Below are 26721 nucleotides of genomic sequence, written 5' to 3' on the forward strand. Positions count from 1 at the left end.
TGAACTTAAAAAAATCAAGAGAATGTAACTGTGACAAGGTAAACCACGACCAAACGCTACTGAAATATTCCAACTCTTGCATTTCAACGAAAGAAATCCAAAATGAACTTTAAAAAATCAAGAGAATGTAACTGTGATAAGGTAAACCACGACAAAACACTACTGAACTTGAAAAAATAAGGAGAATGAATGTGTGAAAAGGTAAACCATGACATAACACTACTGAAATATTCAAACTCTTTCATTTTAACGACTCAAATCCAAATTGAACATCGAAAAATCAAGAGAATTTTTTTGTGACAAGGTAAACCATGAAATAACACTACCGAACTATTCCAATTCTTTCATTTTAACTAAAGAAATAAAACCCTAACTTCCAAAAAAGTAGAGAATGTATCTTCGACAATTTTAACCACAATAAAACACTACCGAAATAGTACAAATCTATAAGGAAACTGAATGAACTCTACACTTAAAATTTTTAACTAAATTTCTTTGAATTTTTGTTATGTACAAAAATAAACCAATATTCTTACAGAGTTAATCTCGAGAAAATTAAAGAAAAAAATAAACCTTGAACATATAAATTACATGAAACTTCATGAGTGAAAAATTAAACCACGACAAAACACTACAGAAACATTCCAAATCTATCATGTGACCTAAAGAAATCCAAAATGAATTTCGAAAAATCAAGAGAATGTAACTGTGACAAGGTAAAGCACAACAAAACACTACTGAAATATTCCAACTCTTGCATTTCAACGAAAGAAGTCCAAACGGAAGGAGAATGTATGTTTTACAAGGTAAACCATGACATAACGCTACTGAAATATTCCAACTCTCTCATTTCATCTGAAGAATTTCCAAATGAACTTTAAAAAATAAAGAGAATGTAAGTGTGACAAAGTATACCACGACAGAACTCTACGGAAATATTTCAACTCTTGCATTTCAAAGAAAGAAATCCAAAATGATCTTTGAAAAATCAAGAGAATGTGATCGTGAAAAGGTAAACCACAACAAAACACTAGTGAAATATTCCAACTCTTGCATTTCAACGAAAGAAATCCAAAATGATCGTTGAAACATCAAGAAAATGTAACAGTGACAAGGTAAACCAAGACAAAACACTATTGAAATATTCAAACTCTTTAATTTCAAATAAAGAAATCCAAAATGATCTTTAAAAAATCAAAAGAATGTAAGTATAACATTTTAAACCACGTCAAAACTCAAATTAAATATTCTTACTATATAATTTCACCTAAAGAAATCCCAAAAGACTTTTTGAAAAATACATAAATAGAAACTGTGACAAGGTTAACGACGACAAATCTTTACTGATATTTTACAAGTCTTGCATTTAAATGAAAGAAATCCAAAATGAACTTTAAAAAATCAATAGAATGTAATTGTGACAAGGTAAAGCATGACATAACGCTACTGAAATATTCTAACTCTTTAATATCAATGAAAGAAATACAAAATGAAAATTAAAAAATATAGAGAATGTAAGTTAGACAAAGTAAAGCACTACAAAACACTACTGACATATTATAACTCTTTTGTTTTAAAGAATTAAATACTAAATAAATTTTGAAAAATAAAGAATGGAACAGTTACACTGTCAAATACACCAAACAACTACTGAACGATTTCTACGTCTTGAATTTCAACAAAATAAATAACCAATGATCTTTGAAAAATCAAGATAATGTAAGTATGACATGGTATACAACGATAAAAGACTATTGAAATATTCCAACTATTGCATTTCAAAGAAAAAAATCCAAAATGAACTTTAAAAAATCAAGAGAATGTAACTCTGACAAGTTAAAACACGTCAAAACGCTATTGAAATATTAATAATCTTGAATTTTAAAGAAATAAATAAAAAATTAAATATAAAAAATCTATATAATGGAACTTTGATAATTTAAAAAAATAAGAAACAATAATTAAATATAAAAAAGCAGTAGTCGGACCTTTATAAAATTAAATAAATGAAATAAAACTCATTAACAAGAACATAAATATAAATTCAACGAATCAAAAAAAAATTTAACATCTAAATTTATAGATAATTATAGATCGATCATTTTAACAAAGACATAAACACTTATGACATTTAAAAACTATAGCATCGTATATACCGAACTCAACTCTTAACTTTAAACAATCTAGAGAATGTAAGTTCGACAATTTAAAAAAAGACAAAACACTACTGAAATATTCCAACTCTTGCATTTCAATGAATCAAATCCAAAATGAACTTTGAAAAATCAAGAGAATGTAATTGTGACAAGGTAAACCACGACCAAACGAGAATGAATGTGTGAAAAGGTAAACCATGACATAACACTACTGAAATATTCCAACTCTTGCATTTCAACGAAAGAAATCCAAAATAAACTTTGAAAAATCAAGAGAATGTAATTGTGACAAGGTAAACCACGACAAAACACTACTGAAACATTCCAACTCTTGCATTTCAAGGAAAGAAATCCAAAATGAATTTTGAAAAATCAAGAGAATGTAAGTGTGAAAAGGTAAACCACAACAAAACACTACAGAAATATTCCAACTCTGACAAGGTAAAGCACAACAAAACACTACTGAAATATTCCAACTCTTGCATTTCAACGAAAGAAGTAAAAAAGGAATGAGAATGTATTTTTTACAAGTTAAACCATTATATAACTCTACTGGAATATTCCAAATCTCTCATTTCAACGAAAGAAATCCAAAATGAACTTTGAAAAATCAAGATAATGGAACTATGACAAGGTAAACCAAGACAAAACAATAATAAAATTTAAAAAAAAAGGAGAAGTTCCGTTTGACAATGTAAAAAAAGAAATAAAACTAATGAACTAGAAAAGAAATATAATATCAACGACTCAAATAAAAAATGAAAATCGAAATATCAATAGAATGTTATTGCGATAGGGTTAAATATGACATAAACACTACTGAAATATTCCAACTCTTGCATTTCAAGTAAATAAATCAAAAATTAACATCGAAAAATCAATATAATTTAACCGTGAAAATTTTTAAAACAACAAACAACTACTTAAATATTCATAAACTAAAAGGTCAACGAAAGAAATCAGTCCTTAATCACTAAATGTAAGGAGAAGGTTACAGTGTAAAGTTACACAACAAAAAGACACGACATAAAAGTTAATACTCTTGCATTTAAATGAAATAAATCAAATAGGAATTAGAATTTCTGTTTTACAATGTAAACAAATATATAACTCTACTGGAATAGTCCAAATCTCTCATGTCATCTGAAGAAATACAAAATGAAGTTTGAAAAATCAAGAGAATGTAATTGTGATAAGGTATACCATGACAGAACACTAAGGAAATATTACAACTCTTTCATTACTATTAAATAACTACAACATAAACTTGTAAAAAAAAATATACTGTTATTTATACAAGTTCAAACACTAAAAAAACACTTTTAATGTTAAAAATATTTAATTTCAACGAAAGAAATATAAAAGTATATTTGAAAAATCACGTAAATGTTATAGTTAAAAGGTAAACCACACCACACCACTAGTGAAATATTCCAACTCTTAAATTTTAAAGAAAGAAATTCAAAATGAACGTTTAAAAATCAATAGAATTTAACTGTTAAAATGTAAACAAAAGCAAAACACTATTTAGATTTTCAAACTCTTTAATTTAAAATAAATAAATCAAAAAATAAGTTTAAAAAATAAAGAGATTGTAAGTATAAACTTGTTAACCACGGAAACACTAAAATGACATATTCTTACTATTGAATTTCACATAAAGAAATTCCAACAGACTTTTGAAAAATAAAGAAATTGTAAATGTGACATATTAAACCACGACAAGACATTACTGATATTTTCCAAGTCTTGCATTTAAATGAAAGAAATTCAAAATGAACTATAAAAAATCAAGAGAATGTAATTGTTAAAATGTAAACAACTACAAAACACTCCTGAAATATTCTAACTCTTGCATTTCAACGAAAGAAATCCAAAAAGACATTTGAAAAATATAGAGAATGTAAGTGTGACATGGTAAACCATGACAAAACACTACTTATATATTCCAACTCTTGCATTTAAAGGAAAGAAATCAGATCTTACAAATAAAAAATCGATATATTTTAATTGTTATATTGTAAACTATTATAAAACACTAATGAAATATTACAACTCTTGCATTTCAAAGAAAGAAATAAGAACTGTACTATAAAAATTAAATAAAATGTAATTGTGAAATGATAAACCACAACGAAACACTACTGAAATATTCCAACTCTTGCATTTCAATGAAAGAAATCCAAAAATTAACTTTGAAAAATCAAGAGAATGTAACTGTGACAATGTAAACCATAACAAAGCACTACTGAAATATTCCAACTCTTGCATTTCAATGAGAAAAATCCCAAATGAACTTTGAAAAATCAAGAGAATGTAATTGTGACAAGGTAAACCACGACAAAACACTACTGAAATATTCCAACTCTTGCATTTCAATGAAAGAAATACAAAATGAAGTTTGAAAAACCAAGATAATGTAAGTGTGATAAGGTAAACCACTACACAAAACTACTGAGATATTCCAACTATTTTATTTAAACGAAATAAATAAAAAATGAACTTTGAAAAATCAAGAGAATGTACCTGTGATAAGGTAAACCATTACAAATCACTAATTAAATATTCCAACTCTTTCATTTAAAAGGAATAAATACAAAATGAGTTTTGAAAAATCATGAGAATGTAAGTGTGACAAGGTATACCACAACAAAACACTACTGAAATATTCCAACTCTCCCATTTTAACGAAAGAAATACAAAAATGAACTTGGAAAAATCAAGAGAATGTAACTGTGACACGGTAAACCACGACTAAACACTACTGAAATATTCCAACTCTTGCATTTCAAAGAAAGAAATCTAAAATGAACTTTGAAAAATTATGAGAATGTAACAGTGACAAAGTAAACCACGACAAAACACTACTGAAATATTCCAACTCTTTCATTTAAATGAAATAAATACAAAATGAACTTTTAAAAAACAAGAGAATTTAAATTTGACAAAGTAAACCACAAAAAATCACTACTGAAATACTCCAACTCTTGCATTTCAGCGAAAGAAATCCAAAAATGATCGAAAGAATGAAAAATGATGAACTTTGAAACATCAAGAGAATATAACTGTGACACGGTAAACCACGACAAAACACTACTGAAATATTCCAATTCTTGCATTTCAACTAAAGAAATTCAAAATGAACTTTGAAAAATTAAGAGAATGTATCAGTGACAATGTAAAGCAAAACAAAACACTACTGAAATGTTCCAACTCTTGCATTTCAACGAAAGAAGTCCACAATGAATCTTGAAAGATCAATAGAATGTAATAGTGTCAAGGTAAACCATGACAAAACCCAACTGAAATATTCCAAATCATGCGTTTCAAGGATAAAAACCAAAAATGAACTTTGAAAAATCAAGAGAATGTAACTCTGACAAGGTATACCATGACAAAACACTACTGAAGTATTCCAACTCTTGTATTTCATCGAGAAAAATCCAAAATGAACTTTGAAAAATCTTGTAAATGTAGCTGTGACAAGATAAGCTACGACAAATCACTTCTGAAATATTCCAACACTTGCATTTTTACGAAACAAATCCAAAAAAGATCGTTGAAATATCAAGATAATGTAACTGTGACAAGGTAAAACACAACAAAACAATACCGAAATAATCCAATTCTTGCATTTCAACGAAAAAAATCCAAAGTGAACTTTGAAAAATCAAGAGAATGTAACTGTGATAAGGTAAACCATAACAAAACACTAGTAAAATGTTCCAACTCATGCATTTCAACGGAAGAAATACAAAATGAACTTAGAAAAATCAAGAGAATGTAAGTATAACAAGGTCAATCACTACAAAACACTCCTGAAGAATTCTAACTCTTGCATTTCAACGAAAAAAATTCAAAATGAACCTTGAAAAACCAAGAGAATGTAAGTATTATCATGTATACCACGACAAAACACTACTTAATTATTCCATATCTTCTATTTCAACGAAAGATATTCAAAAGTGACTTGTGAATATAGAAAGAATGTAACTGTAATTCGGTAAACCACAACTAAAGACTACTGAAATATTCCAACTCTTGCATTTCAAGGAAAGAAATCCAAAATTAACTTTGAAAAATCGAGGCAATGTAACTGTGACAAGGTAAACCACTTCAAATCACTACTGAAATATTCCAACTCTTACATTTTTACGAAATAAATCCAATAATGAACTTTGAAAAATCAAGAGAATGTAACAGTGACAAGGTAAAGCACTACAAGACACTACTTAAATATTCCAACTCTTGCATTTCAACGAAAGAAATCCAAAATGAACTTTGAAAAATCAAGAGAATGTAACTGTGACAAGGTAAAGCACAGCAAGACACTACTTAAATATTCTAACTCTTGCATTTCAACTAAATAAATTCAGAAATGGACTTTGAAAAATCAAGAGAATGTAACTGTGACCACGTAAAGCATAACAAAACACTACTGATATGTTCCAAGTCTAGCATTTCAAAGAATGAAGTACAAAAATGAACTTTGAAAAATCAAGAGAATGTAATTGTGACAAGGTAAAGCAAAACAAAACACTAGTTAAACATTACCACTCTTTCATTTCTATGAAATAAAATCAAAAAATGAACTTTTAAAAATCAAGAAAATTTAAAAGTGACAATGTTTGACATAACAAAACACAACAATAATATTCCGACTCTTTCATTTTGGCGAAAGAAATTCAGAAATGAACTATGAAAGACCAAGCGAATTTAACTGTTACAAGGTAAATAATAACTAAACACTATTGAAATATTGCAACTCTTACATTTCAACAAAAGAAATCAAAAATGAACATTGACAAATCAAGAGAATGCATGTTTGATAAGGTAAACCATGACAAAACACTACTGAAATATTCCAACTCTTGCATTTTAACGACAGAAATCCAAAACGAAGTTCGAAAAATCAAGAGAATTTAAGTGTGACAAGGTATACCACGACAAAAAACTACTGAAACATTCCAACACTTGCATTTCAACGAAAGAATATCAAGAGAATGTAACTGTGACAGAGTAAACCACGACAAACACTATTTAAATATTCCAACTCTTGCATTTTAACGAAAGAAATCCAAAATGAACATTGAAAATCAAGCGAATGTAACTGCAACAAGGTAAACCACGATAAAACACTACCGAAATATTTCAACTCTTGCATTTCAACGAAAGAAATCCAAAATGAACTTTGAAAAATCATGAGAATGTAACTGTGACGAGGTAAAGCACAACAAAAGACATTTCAACGAATGAAATCCACGATGGACTTTGAAAAATCAAAAGAGTCTAACTGTGACACGGTAAAGCATGACAAAACACTACTGATATATTCCAACTCTTACATTTCAAAGAAAGAAATCCAAAATGAACTTTGAAAAATTATGAGAATGTAACAGTGACAAAGTAAACCACGACAAAACACTACTGAAAAATTCCAACTCTTGCATTTCAATGAAAAAAATCGAAAATGAACTTTGAAAAATAAAGAGAATGAAAGTTTGACAAGGAAAACCACTACAAAACACAACTGAAATATTCAAACTCTTACATTTCTACAAAAGAAATCCAAAATGAACTCTAAAACATCAAGAGAATATAACTGTGATAAGGAAAGCCACGACAAAACACTACAGAAATATTCCAACTCTTGAATTTTAACGAAAAAAATTCAAAATGAACTTTGAAAAATTAAGAGAATGTAACTGTGAAAGGGTAAACCATGACAAAACACTACTGAAATATTCCAACTCTTGCATTTCAACGAAAGAAATTCAAAATGAAATTTGAACATCAAGACAATGTAACTGTGATACGATAAGCCACGACAAAACACTACTGAAATATTCCAACTCTTGCATTTCAACGAAAGAAATTCAAAATGAACTTTAAAAAATTAAGAGAATGTAACTGTGATAAGGTAAACCATGATAAAACACTACTGAAATATTCCAGCTCTTGCATTTCAACGAAAGAAATCCAAAATGATCTATGAAAAATCAAGAGAATTTAACTGCGACATGAACACTACTGAAGGACAAAACACAAGTGAAATAATCTAACTCATGCAATTGAATTAAAAAAATTCAAAATGAACTCTCAGCAATCAAAATAATGTAATTATTATTATGTAAACCACTACAAAACATTACTGAAATAATCCATATGTTCTATTTTAACGAAAGATATACAAAAGGGACTTGTGAAAATCAAAAGACTGTAACTGGAACTAGGTAAACCACAACTAAAGACTACTGAAATATTCCAACTCTTGCATTTCAACGAAAGAAATCCAAAATGAACGTTGAAAAATCGTGGAAATGTAGCTGTAACAAGGTAAGCCACGTCAAAACACTTCTGAAATATTCCAACACTTGCATTTTTAAGAAAGAAATCCAAAAATGAACTTTGAAATATCAAGAGAATGTAACAGTGACAATGTAAAGCACAACAAGACACAACTGAAAAATTCCAACTCTTGCATTTCAACAAAAGAAATTCAAAATGAACTTCGAAAAAACAAGAGAATATAACTGTGACAAGGTAAAGCACAACAAAACACTAGTGAAATATACCAACTCTTGCATTTCAACGAAAGAAAGTAAAAAATGTACTTTGAAAAATCAAGAGAATGTAACTCTGACAAGGTAAAGCACAACAAAACACTACTGAAATATTCCAACTCTTGCATTTCAACGAAAAAAATTCAAGATGAACTATGAAAAATCAAGAGAATTTAACTGTGGTATGATAAACCATGACAAAACACTATTGAAATAATCCAACAATTCCATTCTAACGATAGAAATCCAAAATAAACATTGAAAAATCAAGAGTATGTAACTGTGACAAGGTAAACCACAACAAAACACTACTGAATTATTCCAACTCTTGCATTTCAATGAAAGAAATTCAAAATGAACTTTGAAAAATCGAGAAAATGTAACTGTGACTAGGTAAACCACAAATAAACACTACTGAAATATTCCAACTCTTGCATTTCAAGGAAAGAAATCCAAAATAAATTTTGAAAAATCGAGGCAATGTAACTGTTACAAGGTAAACCACGTCAAAACACTACTGAAATATTCCAACTCTTGCATTTTTACGAAATATATACAAAAATGATCTTCGAAAAATTACGAAAATGTAACTGTGAATAGGTAAAGCATAACAAAACAATACTTAAATATTCCAACTCTTGCATTTCAACGAAAAAAATCCAAAATGAACTTTGAAAAATCAAGAGAATGTAACTGTGACAAGGTAAAGCACAACAAGACACAACTGAAATATTCCAACTCTTGCATTTCAACGAAAGAAATCCAAAATGAAGTTTGAAAAATCAAGAGAATGTAACTGTGAACAGGTAAAGCATAACAAAACACTACTGAAATGTTCCAAGTCTAGCATTTGAAAGAATGAAGACCAAAAATTAACTTTGAAAAATCAAGAGAGTGTAACTGTGACATGGTAAAACACAACAAAACACTAGTGAAATATACCAACTCTTTCATTTCAACGAAAGAAATTCAAAAAATGAACTTTTAAAAATCAAGAGAATATAACAGTGACTAGGTAAACCATAACAAAACACTACTGAAATATTCCAACTCTTTCATTTCAACGAATGAAATTCAGAAATGAACTTTGAAAAATCAAGAGAATGTAACTGTTACATGGTAAATCATAACTAACTACTACTGAAATATTCCAACTCTTGCATTTCAACAAAAGAAATCCAAAATGAACATTGAAAAATCAAGAGAATGTAAGTATGATAAGGTAAACCACGACAAAACACTACTGAAATATTCCAACTCTTGCATTTTAACGACAGAAATCCAAAATGAAGTTTGAAAAATCAAGAGAATGTAAGTGTGACAAGGTAAACCACGACAAAACACTGCTGAAATATTCCAACTCTTGCATTTAGACGAAAGAATATCAAAAGAATGTAACTGTGACAGGGTAAACCACGACAAACACTATTTAAACATTCCAACCCTTGAATTTCAACGATAGAAATTCAAAACGAACTTTGAAAATCACGAAAATGTAATAGTGACAAAATGAAGCACAACATGACACTACTGAAACATTCGAACTCTTGCATTTAAACGAAAGAAATCCAAAATGAACTTTGAAAAATTAAGAGAATGTAAGTGCGACAAGGTAAACTACGACAAAACACTACAGAAATATTTCAACTCTTGCATTTCAACGAAAGAAATCCAAAATGAACTTTGAGAATCATGAGAATGTAACTGTGACAAGGTAAAGCACAAAAAAACACATTTCAGAATGAAATCCACGAGGGACTTTGAAAATCAAGAGAACGTCACTGTGACACGGTAAATTACAACAAAACACTACTGATATATTCCGACTCTTGCATTTCAATAAAAAAAATAACATATGAACTTTGAAAAACCAAGAGAATGTAACTGTGGCACGGTGACCCACGACAAAACACTACTGAAATAGTCCAACTCTTTCATTTTAAGGAATGAAATCGAAAATGAGCTTTGACAAATGAAGAGAATGCATAAGTGATAGGGATAACAACGACAAAGCACTATTGAAACATTCTAACTCGTGCATTTCAAGAAAAAAAATCGCGAATAAACTTTGAAAAATCAACAGAATAAAACAGTGACACGGTCAGGAACAAAAATGAACTTTTGACATATTACTATTCGTGCATTTCAACGAAATAAATTCAAAATTAACTTTGAAAAATAAAGGGAATGTAAGTATGATAAGGTAAACCATGACAAAACACTACTGAAATATTCTAACTCTTGCATTTCAACGAAAGAAATTCAAAAATGAACTTAAAAATCAAGAGAATGTAACTGCGACAAGGTAAGCCACGACAAAACACTACTGAAATAATTCAACTCATGCATTTCAATGAAAGAAATTCAAAATGAACTTTGAAAAATCAAGAGAATGTAAGTGTGATAAGGTAAACCACGACAAAACACTACTGAAATAATCCAACTCTTGCATTTTAATGAAAAAAATTCAAAATGAACTTTGAAAAATCGAGAGAATGTAACTGTGACTAGGTAAACCACAAATAAACACAACTGAAATATTCCAACTTTTGTATTTCAAGGAAAGAAATCCAAAATTAACTTTGAAAAATCGAGGCAATGTAACTGTGACAAGGTAAGCCACGTCAAAACACTACTGAAATATTCCAACACTTGCATTTTTATGAAAGAAATCCAAAAATGAACTTTGAAAAATCAAGAGAATGTAACAGTGACAATGTAAAGCACAACAAGACACAACTGAAAAATTCCAACTCTTGCATTTCAACGAAAGAAATTCAAAATGAACTTCAAAAAATCAAGAGAATATAACTGTGACAAGGTAAAGCACAACAAAACACTAGTGAAATATACCAACTCTTGCATTTCAACGAAAGAAATTAAAAAATGAACTTTGAAAAATCAAGAGAATGTAACTGTGACAAGGTAAACCACGACAAAACACTACTGAAATATTCCAACTCTTGCATTTCAACGAATAAAATTCAAAAATAAACTTTGAAAAATCAAGAGAATGTAACTGTGACAAGATAAACCACGACAAAACACTACTGAAATATTCCAACTCTTGCACTTCAACGAAAGAAAACAAAAAATGAACTTTGAAAAATCAAGAGAATGTAACAGTGACAAGGTAAAGCACAACAAAAAACTATTGAAATTTTCCAACTCTTGCATTTCCACGAAAGAAATTCAAAATGAACTTTGAAAAATCAGGAGAATGTAAGTGCAACAAGGTAAACCACAATAAAACACTACCGAAATATTTCAACTCTTGCATTTCAAGGAAAGAAATCCACAATGAACTTTGAAAAATCAAGAGAATGTAACAGTGACAAGGTAAAGCACAAAAAAACACATTTCTATGAAAGAAAACCACAATGAAATTTGAAAAATCAAGAGATTGTAATTGTGACACTGTAAACCACGACAAGACACTACTGAAATATTCCAACTCCTGCATTTCAACGGAAGAAATCAAAAATGATCTTTTAAAAATCAAGAAATTGTAACAGTGACACGGTAAACCATGACAAAAAACTACTTAAATGTTCCTTCTCTTTAATTTCAACGATAGAATTTCAAAAGGAACATGTAAATACCAGGAGAATGTAACAATGAAAGTGTACGGCATGACAAAACTCTACTGAATAATTCCAACTCTTGATTTTCAACGAAAGAAATTCGCGATGAACTGCGAAACATCATGAGACTATAAAAGTTTCAAGGCGAAGCATAACAGAACCGCATCTAAATAATACAACTCTCGAATATCAATGAGAGAAATCCGTGATGTAATTTGGAACCTCAAGAGCATGTAACTGTGACAAAGCATACCACGACAAAAACATTACTAGAATGATCTAACTCTTGCATTTCAACGAAAGAAATCCAAAATGAACTTAAAAATTCAAGAGAATGTAACTGTGACAAGGTAAACCACAACAAAACACTACTGAAATAATCCAACTCTTGCATTTCAATGAAAGAAGTTCAAAATGAACTCTGAAAAATCAAAAGAATGTAAGTGTGATTAGGTAAACCACTACAAAACACTACTGAAATAATCCAAATGTTGCATTTCAATGAAAGAAATTCAAAATGAACTTTGAAAAATCGAGAGAATGTAACTGGGAATAGGTATACCACAAAAAAACACTACTTAAATATTCCAACTCTTGCATTTCCAGGAGAGAAATCCGAAATTAACTTTGAAAAATCGAGGCATTGTAACTGTGACAAGGTAAACCACGTCAAAACACTACTGAAATATTCCAACACTTGCATTTTTACGAAAGAAATCCAAAAATGAACTTTGAAAAATCAAGAGAATGTAACAGTGACAAGGTAAAGCACAACAAGACAAAACTGAAAAATTCCAACTCTTGCATTTCAACGAAAGAAATTCAAAATGAACTTTAAAAAATCAAGAGAATGTAACTGTGACAAGGTAAAGCACAACAAAACACTAGTGAAATATACCAACTCTTGCATTTAAACAAAATAAATTAAAAAATGAAATTTTAAAAATCAAGACAATTTAACTGTGACTAGGTAAACCAAGACACAGCACTACTGAAATAATCCAACTCCTACATTTCTATGAATAAAATTCAAAAATAAACTTTGAAAAATCAAGAGAATGTAACTTTGACAAGGTAAAACACGACAAAACACTACTGAAATATTCCAACTCTTGCACTTCAACGAAAGAAAACAAAAAATGAACTTTGAAAAATCAAGAGAATGTAACTGTGACAAGGTAAAGCACAACAAAACACTACTGAAATATTCCAACTCTTGCATTTCAACGAAAGAAATTCAAAATGAACTTTGAAAAATCAAGAGAATGTAACTGTTACAAGGTAAACCAAAACAAAACACAACTGTAAAAATACAACTCGTGAATTTCAAAGAAAGAATTACAAAAATGATAATTTAAAATTCAATAGATTGTAATTGTGCCAAGGTGAACCACGAGAAAACAAAATTGAAACAATCCAAATCACGCATTTTTAGGAAAGAAATCAGAAATGAACTTTGAAAAATAACGAGAATGTAAAAGTGAAATGATAAAGAACAACAAAACACTATTGAAATATTCCAACTCTTGCATTTCAATGAAAGAAATTCAAAATGAACTTTGAAAAATCAAGAGAATGTAACTGTGAAAAGGTAAACCACGACAAAACACTACTGAAATATTCCAACTCTTGCATTTCAAGGAAAGAAATCCAAAATGAACTTTGAAAAATCAAGAAAATGTAACTCTGACAAGGTAAACCATGACAAAACACAACTGAAATATTCCAACCCTTGCATTTCAATGAAAAAAATACACAATGAACTTTGAAAAATCAAGAGAATGTAACTGTCACAAGGTAAACCACGACAAAACACTTCTGAAATACTCCAAGTCTTGCATTTCAATGAAAGAAATCCAAAAAGAACTTTGAAAACTCAAGAGAATGTAACTGTGACAAGGTAAACCACAACAAAACACTACTGGTGGGATGGGGAGCCAGAAGGTGGGGGGATGGGGCCCTTTTTTGTTTCAAATCTGCAAATTAAAAAGTATTAAAAAATGAGGGGCAAAAAAGTTGGGGGGCCCTGGGGGGTCTGGGGGCTCTTTGGGGGCCTTTGGGAGTCTGGGGGGTATTTGGGGGTCCGGGGGCATTTGGGGGCCCGTGGGGCATTTGGGGGGCCTGGGTGACCATTGGGGTGGGGGGGGGGTGGAACCCTTTGGGGTTGGGGTAGGGGGCCCTTTGGGGTTGGGGTAGGGGGCCTTTTGGGGTTGGGGATAGGGGACCTCACAAGACTGTTCAAATGGAACTTGCATATTATAATGACCACGGAGTTTCACCCTCAAATCCTCTTCTAAATCATCTTCTAAAATCATCTTCTAAAACGGCTCAAACTGTTTCGCCCAAATCAACTTCTAAAATGTCTCTAACGGTTTCGCCCAAATAATCGCCTAAACGTAATTTCTGCGTGTTCCTTTTGTTTTGGCATCCCTGCGCTGTCACATTTGAAATTCCTAGGAAACTATTTCCCGCGTTAATCTCTTCATCTCATAGGTGTTCCTAGCTGCACTATTATGGTTTGGATAGAATATTAATTTTATCGCTAAGTCTAAAGATCAGAGAAGCCGTATTTAAAAAATAGAATATTAATTTATCTCTTTAGAGTCCCGTATAATTCCTAGGAAACAAGTGATGCCATTTCTAATTCCTTTCGTGAATCAATAATTCCCCTTAGAAACAACAAATAAATTCCCCTTTCTTGAATCAATAATTCCCCTTAGAAACAACAAATAAATTCCCCTTTCTTGAATCAATAATTCCCCTTAGAAACAACAAATAAATTCCCCTTTCATGGACCAATAATTTCCCTTAGAAACAACAAATAAATTCCCCTTTCTTGGATCAATAATTCCCCTTAGAAACAACAAATTAATTCCCCTTTCGTGAATCAATAATTCCCCTTAGAAACAACAAATAAATTCCCCTCGCGTCGATCAATACATTCCCCTCGATTATGCAAATCAATTTCTCAGAAATTCTCTCCCCTTTGTGGATCAATACATATCTCCCCCGTCAATGCACATGTGCAAACTTCGCCCCGGAGACAATACACCTGGACAAACAACAACAAATCAATTGACCTTGACCCTCATTAGACTCGATCGATAATCCTTGAATAAATTATAGCCCGTCAGCGTTAGACTAAATTGTAGATGGCAGCAGTGGTGTCGTTCAGGATATATTAGATCATTCCTACTTATATGTCATACGACAAGTTATACGACAACGCTTTCTATAGAAACCTCATATGCCCCCAGGGTATAACTTAAAACCCTTGGCCTGAGGGCTTTGGGGGGTTGTCATCCTAAAAGACATAGTTTTTGGAACTTTCAACTACGTTGAAAATAATGGCTATCTCAAAATTTTTATTGTATGTGTTTGGGAAAATGGTGGGCGTGAGAGGGGAGTTAGTTGCCCTCCAATTATTTTGTACTATTAAAAAGGCCACTAGCCATTTCAGTTTTCGATGGAATAAGCCCTTTTTTAAGTTTCTACGACAACGCTTTCTATAAAAACCTTATATGCCCCAAGGCCATAACTTACAACCCTTGCCCCCAGGGCATAACTTATAACCCTTGCCATTAGGGCTGTGGGGGGTTGTCATCCTCAAAGACGTAATGTTCAGAACTTTCAACTACTTTGAACTAAATGGCTATCTCAAAAGTTTGATTTTATGTGTTTGGGAAAATGGTGGGCGTGAGATAGGGGGGCTATTTGCCCTCCAAATACTTTCGAGTAATTAGAGGGCAAGACTAAGTCATTAAGGCTAAAGACTAAGTCACTAAGGCTAGGAATAAGTGAAGATGAAAAGGTTAGGTTGGGTAATGAAAAGATTGATCAGGTGGACAGCTTCACTTACCTTGGTTGTATTATTAGTAAAGATGGTTGGAGCAGAAAAAATGTCAAAAGTAGAATAGCCAAGGCTCAGGGTGTTTTTTCACAGTTAAAAAAAGTTTGGAAGAATAGGAAGATAAGTTTGCAAACCAAGATTAGAATATTAGAAGGTGCAGAGATGACAGTGGTCAAATATGGCTCGGAAGCATGGGCGCTCCGAAAAGTGGATGAAGATTTACTAGATGTCTTCCAGAGAAATTGCTTAAGGATCGTTCTGGGTTCCCGGCTGACTGACCGTATTTCAAACAATAGACTATACAAAAATGTGGTTCAATACCGCTCTTTAGGGCTACATTGAAAGAAAGGTTGAGGTGGCTTGGACACGTTGTGCGGATGAAGGATGACAGATTGCCGAAGATTGTTCTTATCGGCCAACCTAGTAGGGCTAAACGGAAAGCAGGTCGTCCTCATCTGGTGTGGGAGGACGTCATAAAGAAAGATTTGAAGGAAATGGGAACTTCATGGGCGGGCGTAAAAAGGGAGGCTTTGAATAGATTGGGATGGAGGAGGAGCGTGCGTAGCTGTGTTGGCCTCTGGCGGCTAGGTGCTGCGGTGAGTTGTTAGTAGTAGTAGTAGTAGTAATTACTATCGACTGTTAAAAAGGCCATTAGCCATTTCAATTTCCAATGGAATAAACCCTTTTTGAAGTTTCTATGACAACGCTTTCTATAAAAACCTTATATGCCCCAAGGCATATAATCTCTTTTATATATTAGAAGAATTACCTATATTGTTTGCAGGATACACAGCAATTAGTATGAAGGCGGGCAATGAGGAGGAACTAATGTGGAATTTATTGCTTTTGGGAGAGCTTCGAGGTCAGTGAGGCATGTGCTCTTTCGAACTTTAATTATTGGAGTTTTCGCCACAGAAAGAGTTGATGTATTTAGATATTTAGGTACTTATATAGATTCAGCTTTGTCGTTTAAAGCCCATATTAATAAACAAGTGGCAACAGTGTATAGGAATCTAGGTTGTTTGCATAGATGAAATTTTTCTGTTTCCAAACCACATCTTGAGTACTTTATATTTTTCATTAGCCTAGTTGAATGCTATTTTCAATATTTTCCGAGTGTTTGGGATATTTATTTTCCCTTCACATTTACGAGGGCTCCAAATTGTTTAAAATAAATCAATAACAATACCGGACCATTTTTAACACACCCTAGTAAGACAGAAAATTTTCCTGAAACTAAAACATCTTTTTTATCTCTATATATTCTTAATTTGGAACACATTTTTCACCTTAATTTGGGCATATGGTTTTTAAAAATCAAAGCTATAGATTGTTTTTTTTTTTATAGAATGACACTTCTTGTTGAAACTAAGCATAGCCATTTATCAAGAGCTAGGAATAATTTTTTTATTTTCTGTTTGTTAAAAATAGGAGATCAAGATGCAGATTAAGATATCAACTTCCCCAGATTGCCAACAAATATAATCTCTTTTATTTAGCAAGTGAATGATCATCACTATACACATAAAAAGAGATTGACAGAAATAGTCCTTTTCGCCTAAAGTAGCGGGGGTTGAATGTATTATTAATTTATGTTATATTTTGTTTTGCAAATCCCATCCGTATCTCCACAAGTCAAGGATTTCTCTTGTCTTATCTTTTTTCTACTCTTTCTTTCTTCTTCCTTTCTTGTTTTCTTTTCCTCTGTACTCTGTTACAGTACAAATTTTTTTAGCGGGGTGGGAGTTATATTTTTTTTTTTTCAATGAAAATATCCCTAAAAACTGTATTTTTCAAAATCCAGGAGGGGATTCTCTTGGACCCAGGATTCTTGATTTCAACTTCTGTAGGTTAAGTATTAGTTGATTAGCATGAAACCAAGAATTAACATCAAAGCCATAGTTTCAAGGGACCATTGAAGGTCCTCCTCATTTCCTTCTTCAAACTAATTGCTGTGTATCCTGCAAACAATATAAGTAATTCTTCTAATATTTATAAGAAATTTTAATAAAAGAGATAAAATATTTATTATCTATATATTAATTTATATTATTTTTAATGTCTGGAAAAAACGGTTGAAAAATTTATGTGCCAGCTCTCCTGCTTTTGTTTTCTTTTTATCCACTATTTTCTTCTTTTTTTTTTTTAAATGAATACATTAAGTTCCTTTGCTTTTGAAATTGCATTCCTTTATAGGCTATGTAACATATTCCCAATAACTTGCTACCTCTCTTTAATCATGTTGTCATGGTAACAGGCTTAGTTTCTAACAAAACTATAATTGATTCTTGACAGGAGGATAATATAGATGGTGACTGTAACTGCGCATAAAAAAAAAAAAAAATACAAAGGCACGCAATTTAAGAAAAAAGAAAATGAAATTAGGGTATTTACATGTCTTCAACTTTAATTGCCACAATGACAATTGTGTCACAGTCTTCTTCTAAAGGTTTAAAAAAATAATCCGATTTGTAATGTCTTTGACTTCTGAAGGAGTTGAGCTTTTTCTTTCAACTGTATTAAGATTAAATATACTCTGTAGTGGTTAAAAGTCATTATTAGTCATCAATTCTTATTTCTTTTCTACTTTAGGGCTGTCCTGACTAAAATCTGTGTTGTATCCTTGTTTAGGTGATAGTATTATATTTCTCATAATTTGCATAAACTCTGTTCCAAGATCTTTCATGGACTTGCCACAAATTCCGAAAATGGCTTATCCCATCACAGTTTCTGAGGATTTCTTTTATTAAAAACGGTAATTTCTACGGTTAAATTTTCCGTTACAGAATAAAAGAGAACCTACAGATTTATGTTTAATAGACCAGAGATGGGGCATGTAAAAGATTTATGCAAGTGAAAGACTATATAGAAACAAAATTAATATAAAGAAAGTGGAGAAAGCGTTAGAATATCAACTCAGGGGGTGAGAATTGGAGGCCTTGGATAAAATTGCCGAGGATCTAGAAGATGCAGCTAGCTGGCATAATAGTAAAATATTGTACTGGCATGTTAATAAATTTAGAGGGAGTAGTCAATCCGGACTTGTTCCGGGTAAAGATAGGAATTGGGCCCCTATTAGTGATAAGGAAAGGGTTAAAGAAAGGGTTACACTGAAGTGATTAGTGCTATGAACGAAAATAACACTGTTTGCGGTCATGATAGGAAATGAGGTTAGCAGCTGGTTTTGTGTTCAATCAGGAGTTAAGCAGAGTTGTCTTCTATCCTCCTTCATGTGGATCATTTTGATGAACTTTGTCTTAAGGAGCACAGGAAAGAGAACGGGATAGTATGGAATCAAACGGGGAGGGAAAAAAGCCCTGGACTTTGATTTTGCTGGCGATTTAAGAATCCTAGATGAAAGTGTGAGCAAAATAAATAAACTTTTAGAGGTTTTGCGAGCTCAGGAAGCAAAAATAGGTTCAAAAATTAATGTTAAAAATGTCACTAACGCTTGAAATAAGTGGAGATGAAAAAGTGACGTTGGGTAACGAAAAGATTGATCTCCTGGACAGCTTCACTTACCTTGGTAGTATTATTAGTAAAGATGGTGAGAGCAGTCAAGATGTTAAAAATAGAATAGCTAAGGCTAAGGGTGTTTTTTCACAGTTAAAAAAAGTTTCGAAGAATAGGAGGATAAGTGTGCAAAGAAGATTAGAATTTCGAAAACTACAGTAATAGCAGTGCTCAGATATTGCTCTGAAGCATAGGTGCTGAGAAAAGTTGGTGAAGATTTGTTATATGTTGTCTAGAGAAAATACCTACGGATTGTTCTGAGTACCAGACTGACTCTCTGTATTTCAAACCCTAGGCTGTTCAAAAAGTGATTCCACTTTCTAGGGCTATAATTCGAGAAAGGTTGAGATGGCTAGGGGATGTTTTGTGGATGAAGGGTGACAGATTGCCGAAGAGTGTTCTTTTGGCTAATCGTCTAGCGCTAAACAGAAATCAGGTCGTCCGCGGTTGAGTTTGGAGGAAGTTATAAAAAATATATTTAAAGGAAATGGAAAGTTCCGGGGAGGTTGTAAAGAGGGAAGCATTGATTAGCCATGTTTTATTCTTCTATTTTTTTTTTTTTTTCTCTTTCAGTGTTACTTTAATTTTTTTTTTTTTCTTGGTCCTTAACAAGTTATCTTCTAGGATTTTTATTGTTATTAATGTTTGTGTTATGTTTTTATTCGAATAAAATTGAATTGAATTGAATTGAATAGATTGGGATCGAGGAGGTGCTTTTGATGTTTTGTTGGCCTCTGACAGCTTGGCGCTGTGGTGTGTTGTTTGTAGCAGTAGGAGTATATGCACTTAGATCTAACAATTAAGAGATTAGGGATGATAAAAGCGACTTCTTTGTGACGCAAAAAATATTTAAATTAAATTTATTGGCTTTAATATTTAAGTTTGGTGAGATAAGTTATCATTTGATGGAGAAACTTTAGATCAATACTTTCTCTGTGCAGGTATGATGAGCGAAATATTTTTACCAAAGCAGGGGTAGTTAGGGGGGTTGAAATGGGAATATCTAATTATAATACATTTAAGAGAGGAATAAAGTTAGTTGAATTCATCTGCTAAGCTTTGGGAGGCTTTGGGATGCACTTATCCAGCAACTCGTTCTATGCTATGATTTTTTTTGCTACGAATATCAGGTTTTAATTCGTTCCATGTTGATGAATTTTGTCAAATGTTTCTGGTTTTCTTTTGCTTCATAAAAAGTAGATTTAAAAAACGATTTGTGAAAAAAACTGCATATACATCTGATTTAATGTATACATGTCATGTATACATTTTTACATGTAACTAAAAAGAAAAAGCTGTTAGGTTTGTATAGTAAGCTTTACTATTAAATTTCTCTATGTCTGTTAAATTTAAATTTCCTTTTAGAAGTTGAAGATGCTTCACCAGGTGACAGCGAGAAGCCCTTTCATTTTCCAAACCATCATTTGTCACCAAAGCGGGAAGAGACTCCTTTGCTTAATTTACCTAGCATTTCAGGACCATATAAATTTGAATACGACACCCAGGAATCCAAATATTCTAACAATGAAGGTACATCTGAAACATTGTGTTTTTGTTGATTGAAATGTATTGGATAATATTTTATTTGACAAAAATATGATAATGGGACTTAATATTAAGATGTTTGCCAAACTGTTTTCGTAGTCTTTCAAGAACATTCTTAAATTTTCACTCGAAAATGGTTTGGTAGGTTTTATTATTTTTCAATATGCTTGATATTAAGCCTTAAAACTACATGACTATAGAATATACAATTCATATTTACAGTGTATATATTTCTTTATAAATTAGTAGATAATTCTGTCTATTATTTTGATTTCAAGTTGAATTTTAAAGAAGACGAAAATTGGCTTTTTTGATCTGAACTGTCTAGAAGCTAGATTGAACTGCCTATCTAGCTAGAAGAAAATAGAGAGTCTGATTGGATTTAAAAAAAAATGGCGGAAATACTGTTTTCCACAGGTCATAAAAAATAGTTCAAATAGGGATAAATACTTTTAATATACACTGAAAAACAATGAAAAAAAAATACCGGATATTTGCTAACGACGGTGTCACTGAATATGTGACTGAAATATCCAGAATTTTTTGTCCTTGCTTTTCACTTTTTATTAAAAGGATTTATCCCTATTTAAACTGGTATTTTTAAGACCTGAGGAAAGAGTGACTTTCATTGTTTTTTTTTAATCAAAAGCTTTGCAGCTACCCCCCAAAGAATTACCTTCAGCAAATGATGTGTATTCTATTAGCTCTTCCTCATTTAGTTACAATAAGTCCTATTATTTGTTGTAATATTTTCTATCCTTCACTTATGATTTGGTTTACCCCTGGGTATACTTTTGATTGTTTAAGGTTTAATTTTACTTATTTTGTTAAATTAGAAAAACTAATTTTAAAAGCTAATTATAGTATCACCTCGGGGGAGAGAAGAGGGATCGAAAATAAAATTATTTTTTTAAACCTATTGAAAGATATACTTTTTTTTTTTAACTTTGTAGGCTGTTAGTTGTCAAAAAATATTGAAAGATTTATGTTTTGTTTTGAGTTTTTTTTTAGTTTAGATATTTGGTTTTATGTTTTGTTTTGAGTTTTTTTTAGTTTAGATATTTGGTTTTATTCGTTTTTTTACTGTGTAGACTTTTAAACATATTGAAAGATGTGTTTTTTTTCTGTATTTTGAGTTCTGATTTATTGTTTCATTCGTTTTTTTTTTTTATTTCTGTAGACTTTTTAATTTTAGATCACATTTCACCACACGTATCTGGGCTACACTTACAGGGAAATACGTCACTAGTTGTTTCAAAGAATCCCTCTTCAAGCGGTTTTTCAAATGGATGTGCATCAGAATCGGAAGGAAAAGGCTTAGAAAATCAGAAAAGAGGTTTGATAAATTGCCTGCAAAGTGAAAAGTATGAAAAATTGAAAAGATTTAAAAAAACTCATAAAAAGAAAAAGACATATAAATGTGAGGTATGTGACAGGACCTTTTCACGAGTGGACATTTTAAACGAGCACCAAAGAGTACATACGGGTGAGAAACCATTTAAGTGTAATGTTTTTGACAAAACCTTTTCTCACGTAGGAAGTTTGAACCAGCACCAAAGAGTACATACGGGTGAGAAACCATTTAAGTGTGATGTATGTGACAAGACGTTTTCACGAGTGGACAAGTTAAACCGGCACCAAAGAGTACATACGGGTGAGAAACCGTTTAAGTGTAATGTTTGTGACAAAACCTTTTCTGACTCGTCAAGTTTGAATAAACACCAAAGAGTACATACGGGTGAGAAACCGTTTAAGTGTGAAGTTTGTGACAAAACGTTTTCACGAGTTGACATTTTAAACCAGCACCAAAGAGTACATACGGGTGAGAAACCATTTAAGTGTAATGTTTGTGACAAAACCTTTTCTCACGTAGGAAGTTTGAACCAGCACCAAAGAATACATACGGGTGAGAAACCATTTAAGTGTAATGTTTGTGACAAAACCTTTTCTCACGTAGGAATTTTGAACCAGCACCAAAGAGTACATACGGGTGAGAAACCATTTAAGTGTTATGTTTGTGACAAAACCTTTTCTCACGTAGGAATTTTGAACCAGCACCAAAGAGTACATACGGGTGAGAACCATTTTAAGTGTAATGTTTGTGACAAAACCTTTTGTCACGTAGGAAGTTTGAACCAGCACCAAAGAGTACATACGGGTGAGAAACCATTTAAGTGTGATGTATGTGACAAGACGTTTTCACGAGTGGACAAGTTAAACCGGCACCAAAGAGTACATACGGGTGAAAAATCTTTTAAGTGTAATGTTTGTGACAAAACCTTTTCTGTCTCATCAAATTTGAATAAACACCAAAGAGTACATACGGGTGAGAAACCGTTTAAGTGTGATGTTTGTGACAAGACCTTTGCTCAGTCACCACATTTGAACAAACATCAAAGAATTCATTTGGGTGTGAAACCGTTTACTTGTCCTGTTTGTGACAAGACCTTTTCTGAAGCAGGACATTTGAACTCGCATCAAAGAATTCATACAGGTGAAAAACCGTTTAAGTGTGATGAATGTGACAAGACCTTTTCTCATTCATCAAATTTGAAGGCACATCAAAGAATTCATATGGATGAGAAACCGTTTAAGTGTGATGTTTGTGACAAGACTTTTTCTCAGTCATCAAATTTGAACACCCATCAAAGAATGCATATGTGACCAAACCTTTCCTCAAGCAGGAAATTTGAACAAACACCAAAGATGGCATACGGATGAGTAGCCAATAACATGTATGTATGTATGTATTTGATGTATTTGAGAAGAGTTCTTTGCAAGTTGTTTGAATACTTATCAAAGATTCCAATCAGGTGAGAAACCTTTCATATGTGCAGAAAAGCTTCTGATTTTATCAATTTTCACAGGCAGTACATTTTCACAAATTTTGCAGTACAATTTTCACAAAAATTACATAGAGGAGTAAAGGAAGATTGTTGCAACGCAAGCTATGGCCTCATTTGTTTGTGGCTATTATTCTCACAACCAATTATTAATACATCGAATTAGTTTTTTGTTCATTTTTTTTTTATGTGTTTAGTTTTTTTTAGCAATTTCATCATCATCCTGTGAAAAGTAGTGATCAATATGTGCCTGATTGTAACAAATGTGATGAATGTAAAAAATGCTTGTCTACAACAAAATTTTTGATTAAAAATTAATGCTTTTCCACGCTGGTTAATTCTTATATTTAAATTATCACTTTGGATATTATATAATTTTCTGGTAATTATGTTTTTTTTTAAAGTGAAGATTTTTTTTTTTCATCCGTCCAATCTGGAACCACACGAACCGAAGAAGGCAAATTCCTATCCTCTGGAAAAATTTCCTCTTAAATTGATAATCTCAAAAGAAACAGATGTTTACATTGTCCAAAACTGAATTCATAATAGTTAGGATTTTTAAACAGCCAAATACTTTACACCAGAAAAGAAGATACAATTAGTTGTCATTTTTTTCATTTAGTTCCACAAAACGTTAAATAAAAAAGTCACAAAGTCATGCAACAATAGGGCACATATTGCATTGTGTGTTAAATCCTAAGGATATTGTTTTCACTTAATAAAAACACTGTATATGGCCCAATAGGCCAAAGCAAGGCCTAAGTCAATCTTTAATTAAAAAATATATTTTTAATAACTTTTAAACGTGACTTCTAGACTTTCAAAAACCGTAAGACGTATATATTATGAATCAGAGAAAAACGGGCTTTCAAATGAGTTATAAAAAAAAGTATGTGACCTAAGAAAAGTATGTGACCCCTGAAAATAATCCTCTGCTCTGAGCTATTTCAAGACCTTTAAACACGGTAAGACGCATATATTATGAATCAGAGAATAAAATGCTTTCAAATGAGCTACTAGTCAAGCAGATACGGTTTAATCCCCAAAAATAGTGTGGGACCCCTGAAAATATCCTCTGCGCTGGGCTCATTCAAGACTTTTAAACTCGGTAAGACGTATATATTATGAATCAGAGAGCAAAGGCATATCAAATGATTTACTAGTCTATATATGGTTTAATCCCCAAGAATAGTGTGTGACCTCTGAAAATCACTTCTGCTCTGAGTTAATTGACCTTGTAATCTGAATTGTGGCGAGGGACAGCTCATTTGAAATTTTTCATCTATCTGAAGATAGCACTCCACTTTTTGAGATGATTAGGAACCTTTTTCTTAATTTTTACCTTAATGATAGAATTTTATGACCAGGGCACTAAAAAGTGTTTTGTTAAATAAAAAGGCTCAAACAATGGGGCATATATTGTATTTTATGATAAATCCAAGGGCTATTGTTTTTCACTTAATAAAAGAATTTTCTAGGGCATAATTAACCTAAGCAAGGTCAACAGCCGCGTGTATATAATACAAGTATTTTGAATTATTCAGAAACCAAAACTGAATTACATATTTGGAATATTTGTGAACGCCCAGAGAGAGCCCAAAGTTAGTCTCCCCTGTAACTTGATCATTTCTTGGTGAAATGTGTTTGCCGACAAAACAAAACCCTAACCTCCCCTCCAGTAACTTGATATGATGTATCTTTGTCAAATTTCCTTTACGGATACATTGGGATTGCTGACATAAATTGAATATATCTTCGTTACTAGTAGAATTCTTTTGTGTCCGCACCATCTGTGTTTTACAAACTCAGGTAATGATATTTTCTAATCACTATTTAAAGAAGAAACGTATATTAAATTCACTGTACTAAAGGTAAATTAATAATTCTTTAAAAAAAAAAACTAATAAATTAATAATTAGTCTTATGAATTGATACTTGCGTATGCTTGTATTTATCTTTAAGGTTGGGAGCTGTGGGTTGTGGGCGCTAAAGTATTAATGTATTTTGGCGCTGGGCTTTAAAGTATTGCTGGTCAAATTTATAAGGTATTAAACATATAAAAATATGTTTCCTAGCCTAAATTTTGAAAAAAAAAACATTGTTATGGCTTAAAGTTCTACTCAAACAACAGGATTTACATTTTTAGAACTAAAGCCAGAGAAAAAGAAAATGAAAACTGAAAATTAAGGTAAGTTTTTTTTTGTCATAATTTCAATAGGCTAGGTATAAACCTGTCATGTAGGAAATTTTCAGGACCCTCTAAAGGGAGAAGGAGTGGAGGTATGTATTTTTAAAATAGGACGTATTTTTTTCTTTATAGGACTTTTTTTTTTTTTTTTTTTTTTTTTTTTTTTTTTTTTTTTTTTTTAACGTTTTTTTTTTTAATAGGACGTTTGCCCAATAAATTTTATCAAACAGTTCATAGTGTTAAACTGTAATTAAGGAGTGATTCAGCTCAATTTTAACCGAAACTCAAAAATGGAATTCTTATAAAAAAAAATTGATCAGAATTGGGCTTTTGTGCAGATTGGAAATATATAAATTTCACTACGTTAAATATCTACTCACCAAAGGCTCCAAGCCTCAGAAGAAAAAGTAAATTTGATGGATTAAGGGATTTTGAAAACAGGGAGCCTGATTTTCGAGAAAGGGAGAAACACCCCGCAA

The 26721-nt window shown here is 31.6% G+C and overlaps 1 protein-coding gene across 1 annotated transcript in view; it reads left to right on the plus strand.

Moving 5' to 3' along the window:
• LOC148938897 (uncharacterized) overlaps positions 1–24445 on the plus strand; it is a 77454-nt gene extending 53009 nt beyond the window's left edge. Inside the window, exons 7-10 of the mRNA XM_089107447.1 lie at positions 16938–17015; positions 21020–21196; positions 22407–23871; positions 24025–24445. Coding sequence (XP_088963573.1) covers positions 16938–17015; positions 21020–21196; positions 22407–23871; positions 24025–24028 — 1724 coding nt within the window. The 3' untranslated portion in view covers positions 24029–24445. The remainder of the gene's footprint in view (positions 1–16937; positions 17016–21019; positions 21197–22406; positions 23872–24024) is intronic.
• Positions 24446–26721: the final 2276 nt, after the last annotated feature.

This window comes from Artemia sp. Qi Xiang Cuo, unplaced genomic scaffold, assembly GCF_049724085.1.
Source record: "Artemia sp. Qi Xiang Cuo unplaced genomic scaffold, ASM4972408v1 HiC_scaffold_32, whole genome shotgun sequence".
In the NCBI taxonomy this organism is placed as follows: Eukaryota; Metazoa; Arthropoda; class Branchiopoda; order Anostraca; family Artemiidae; genus Artemia; species Artemia sp. Qi Xiang Cuo.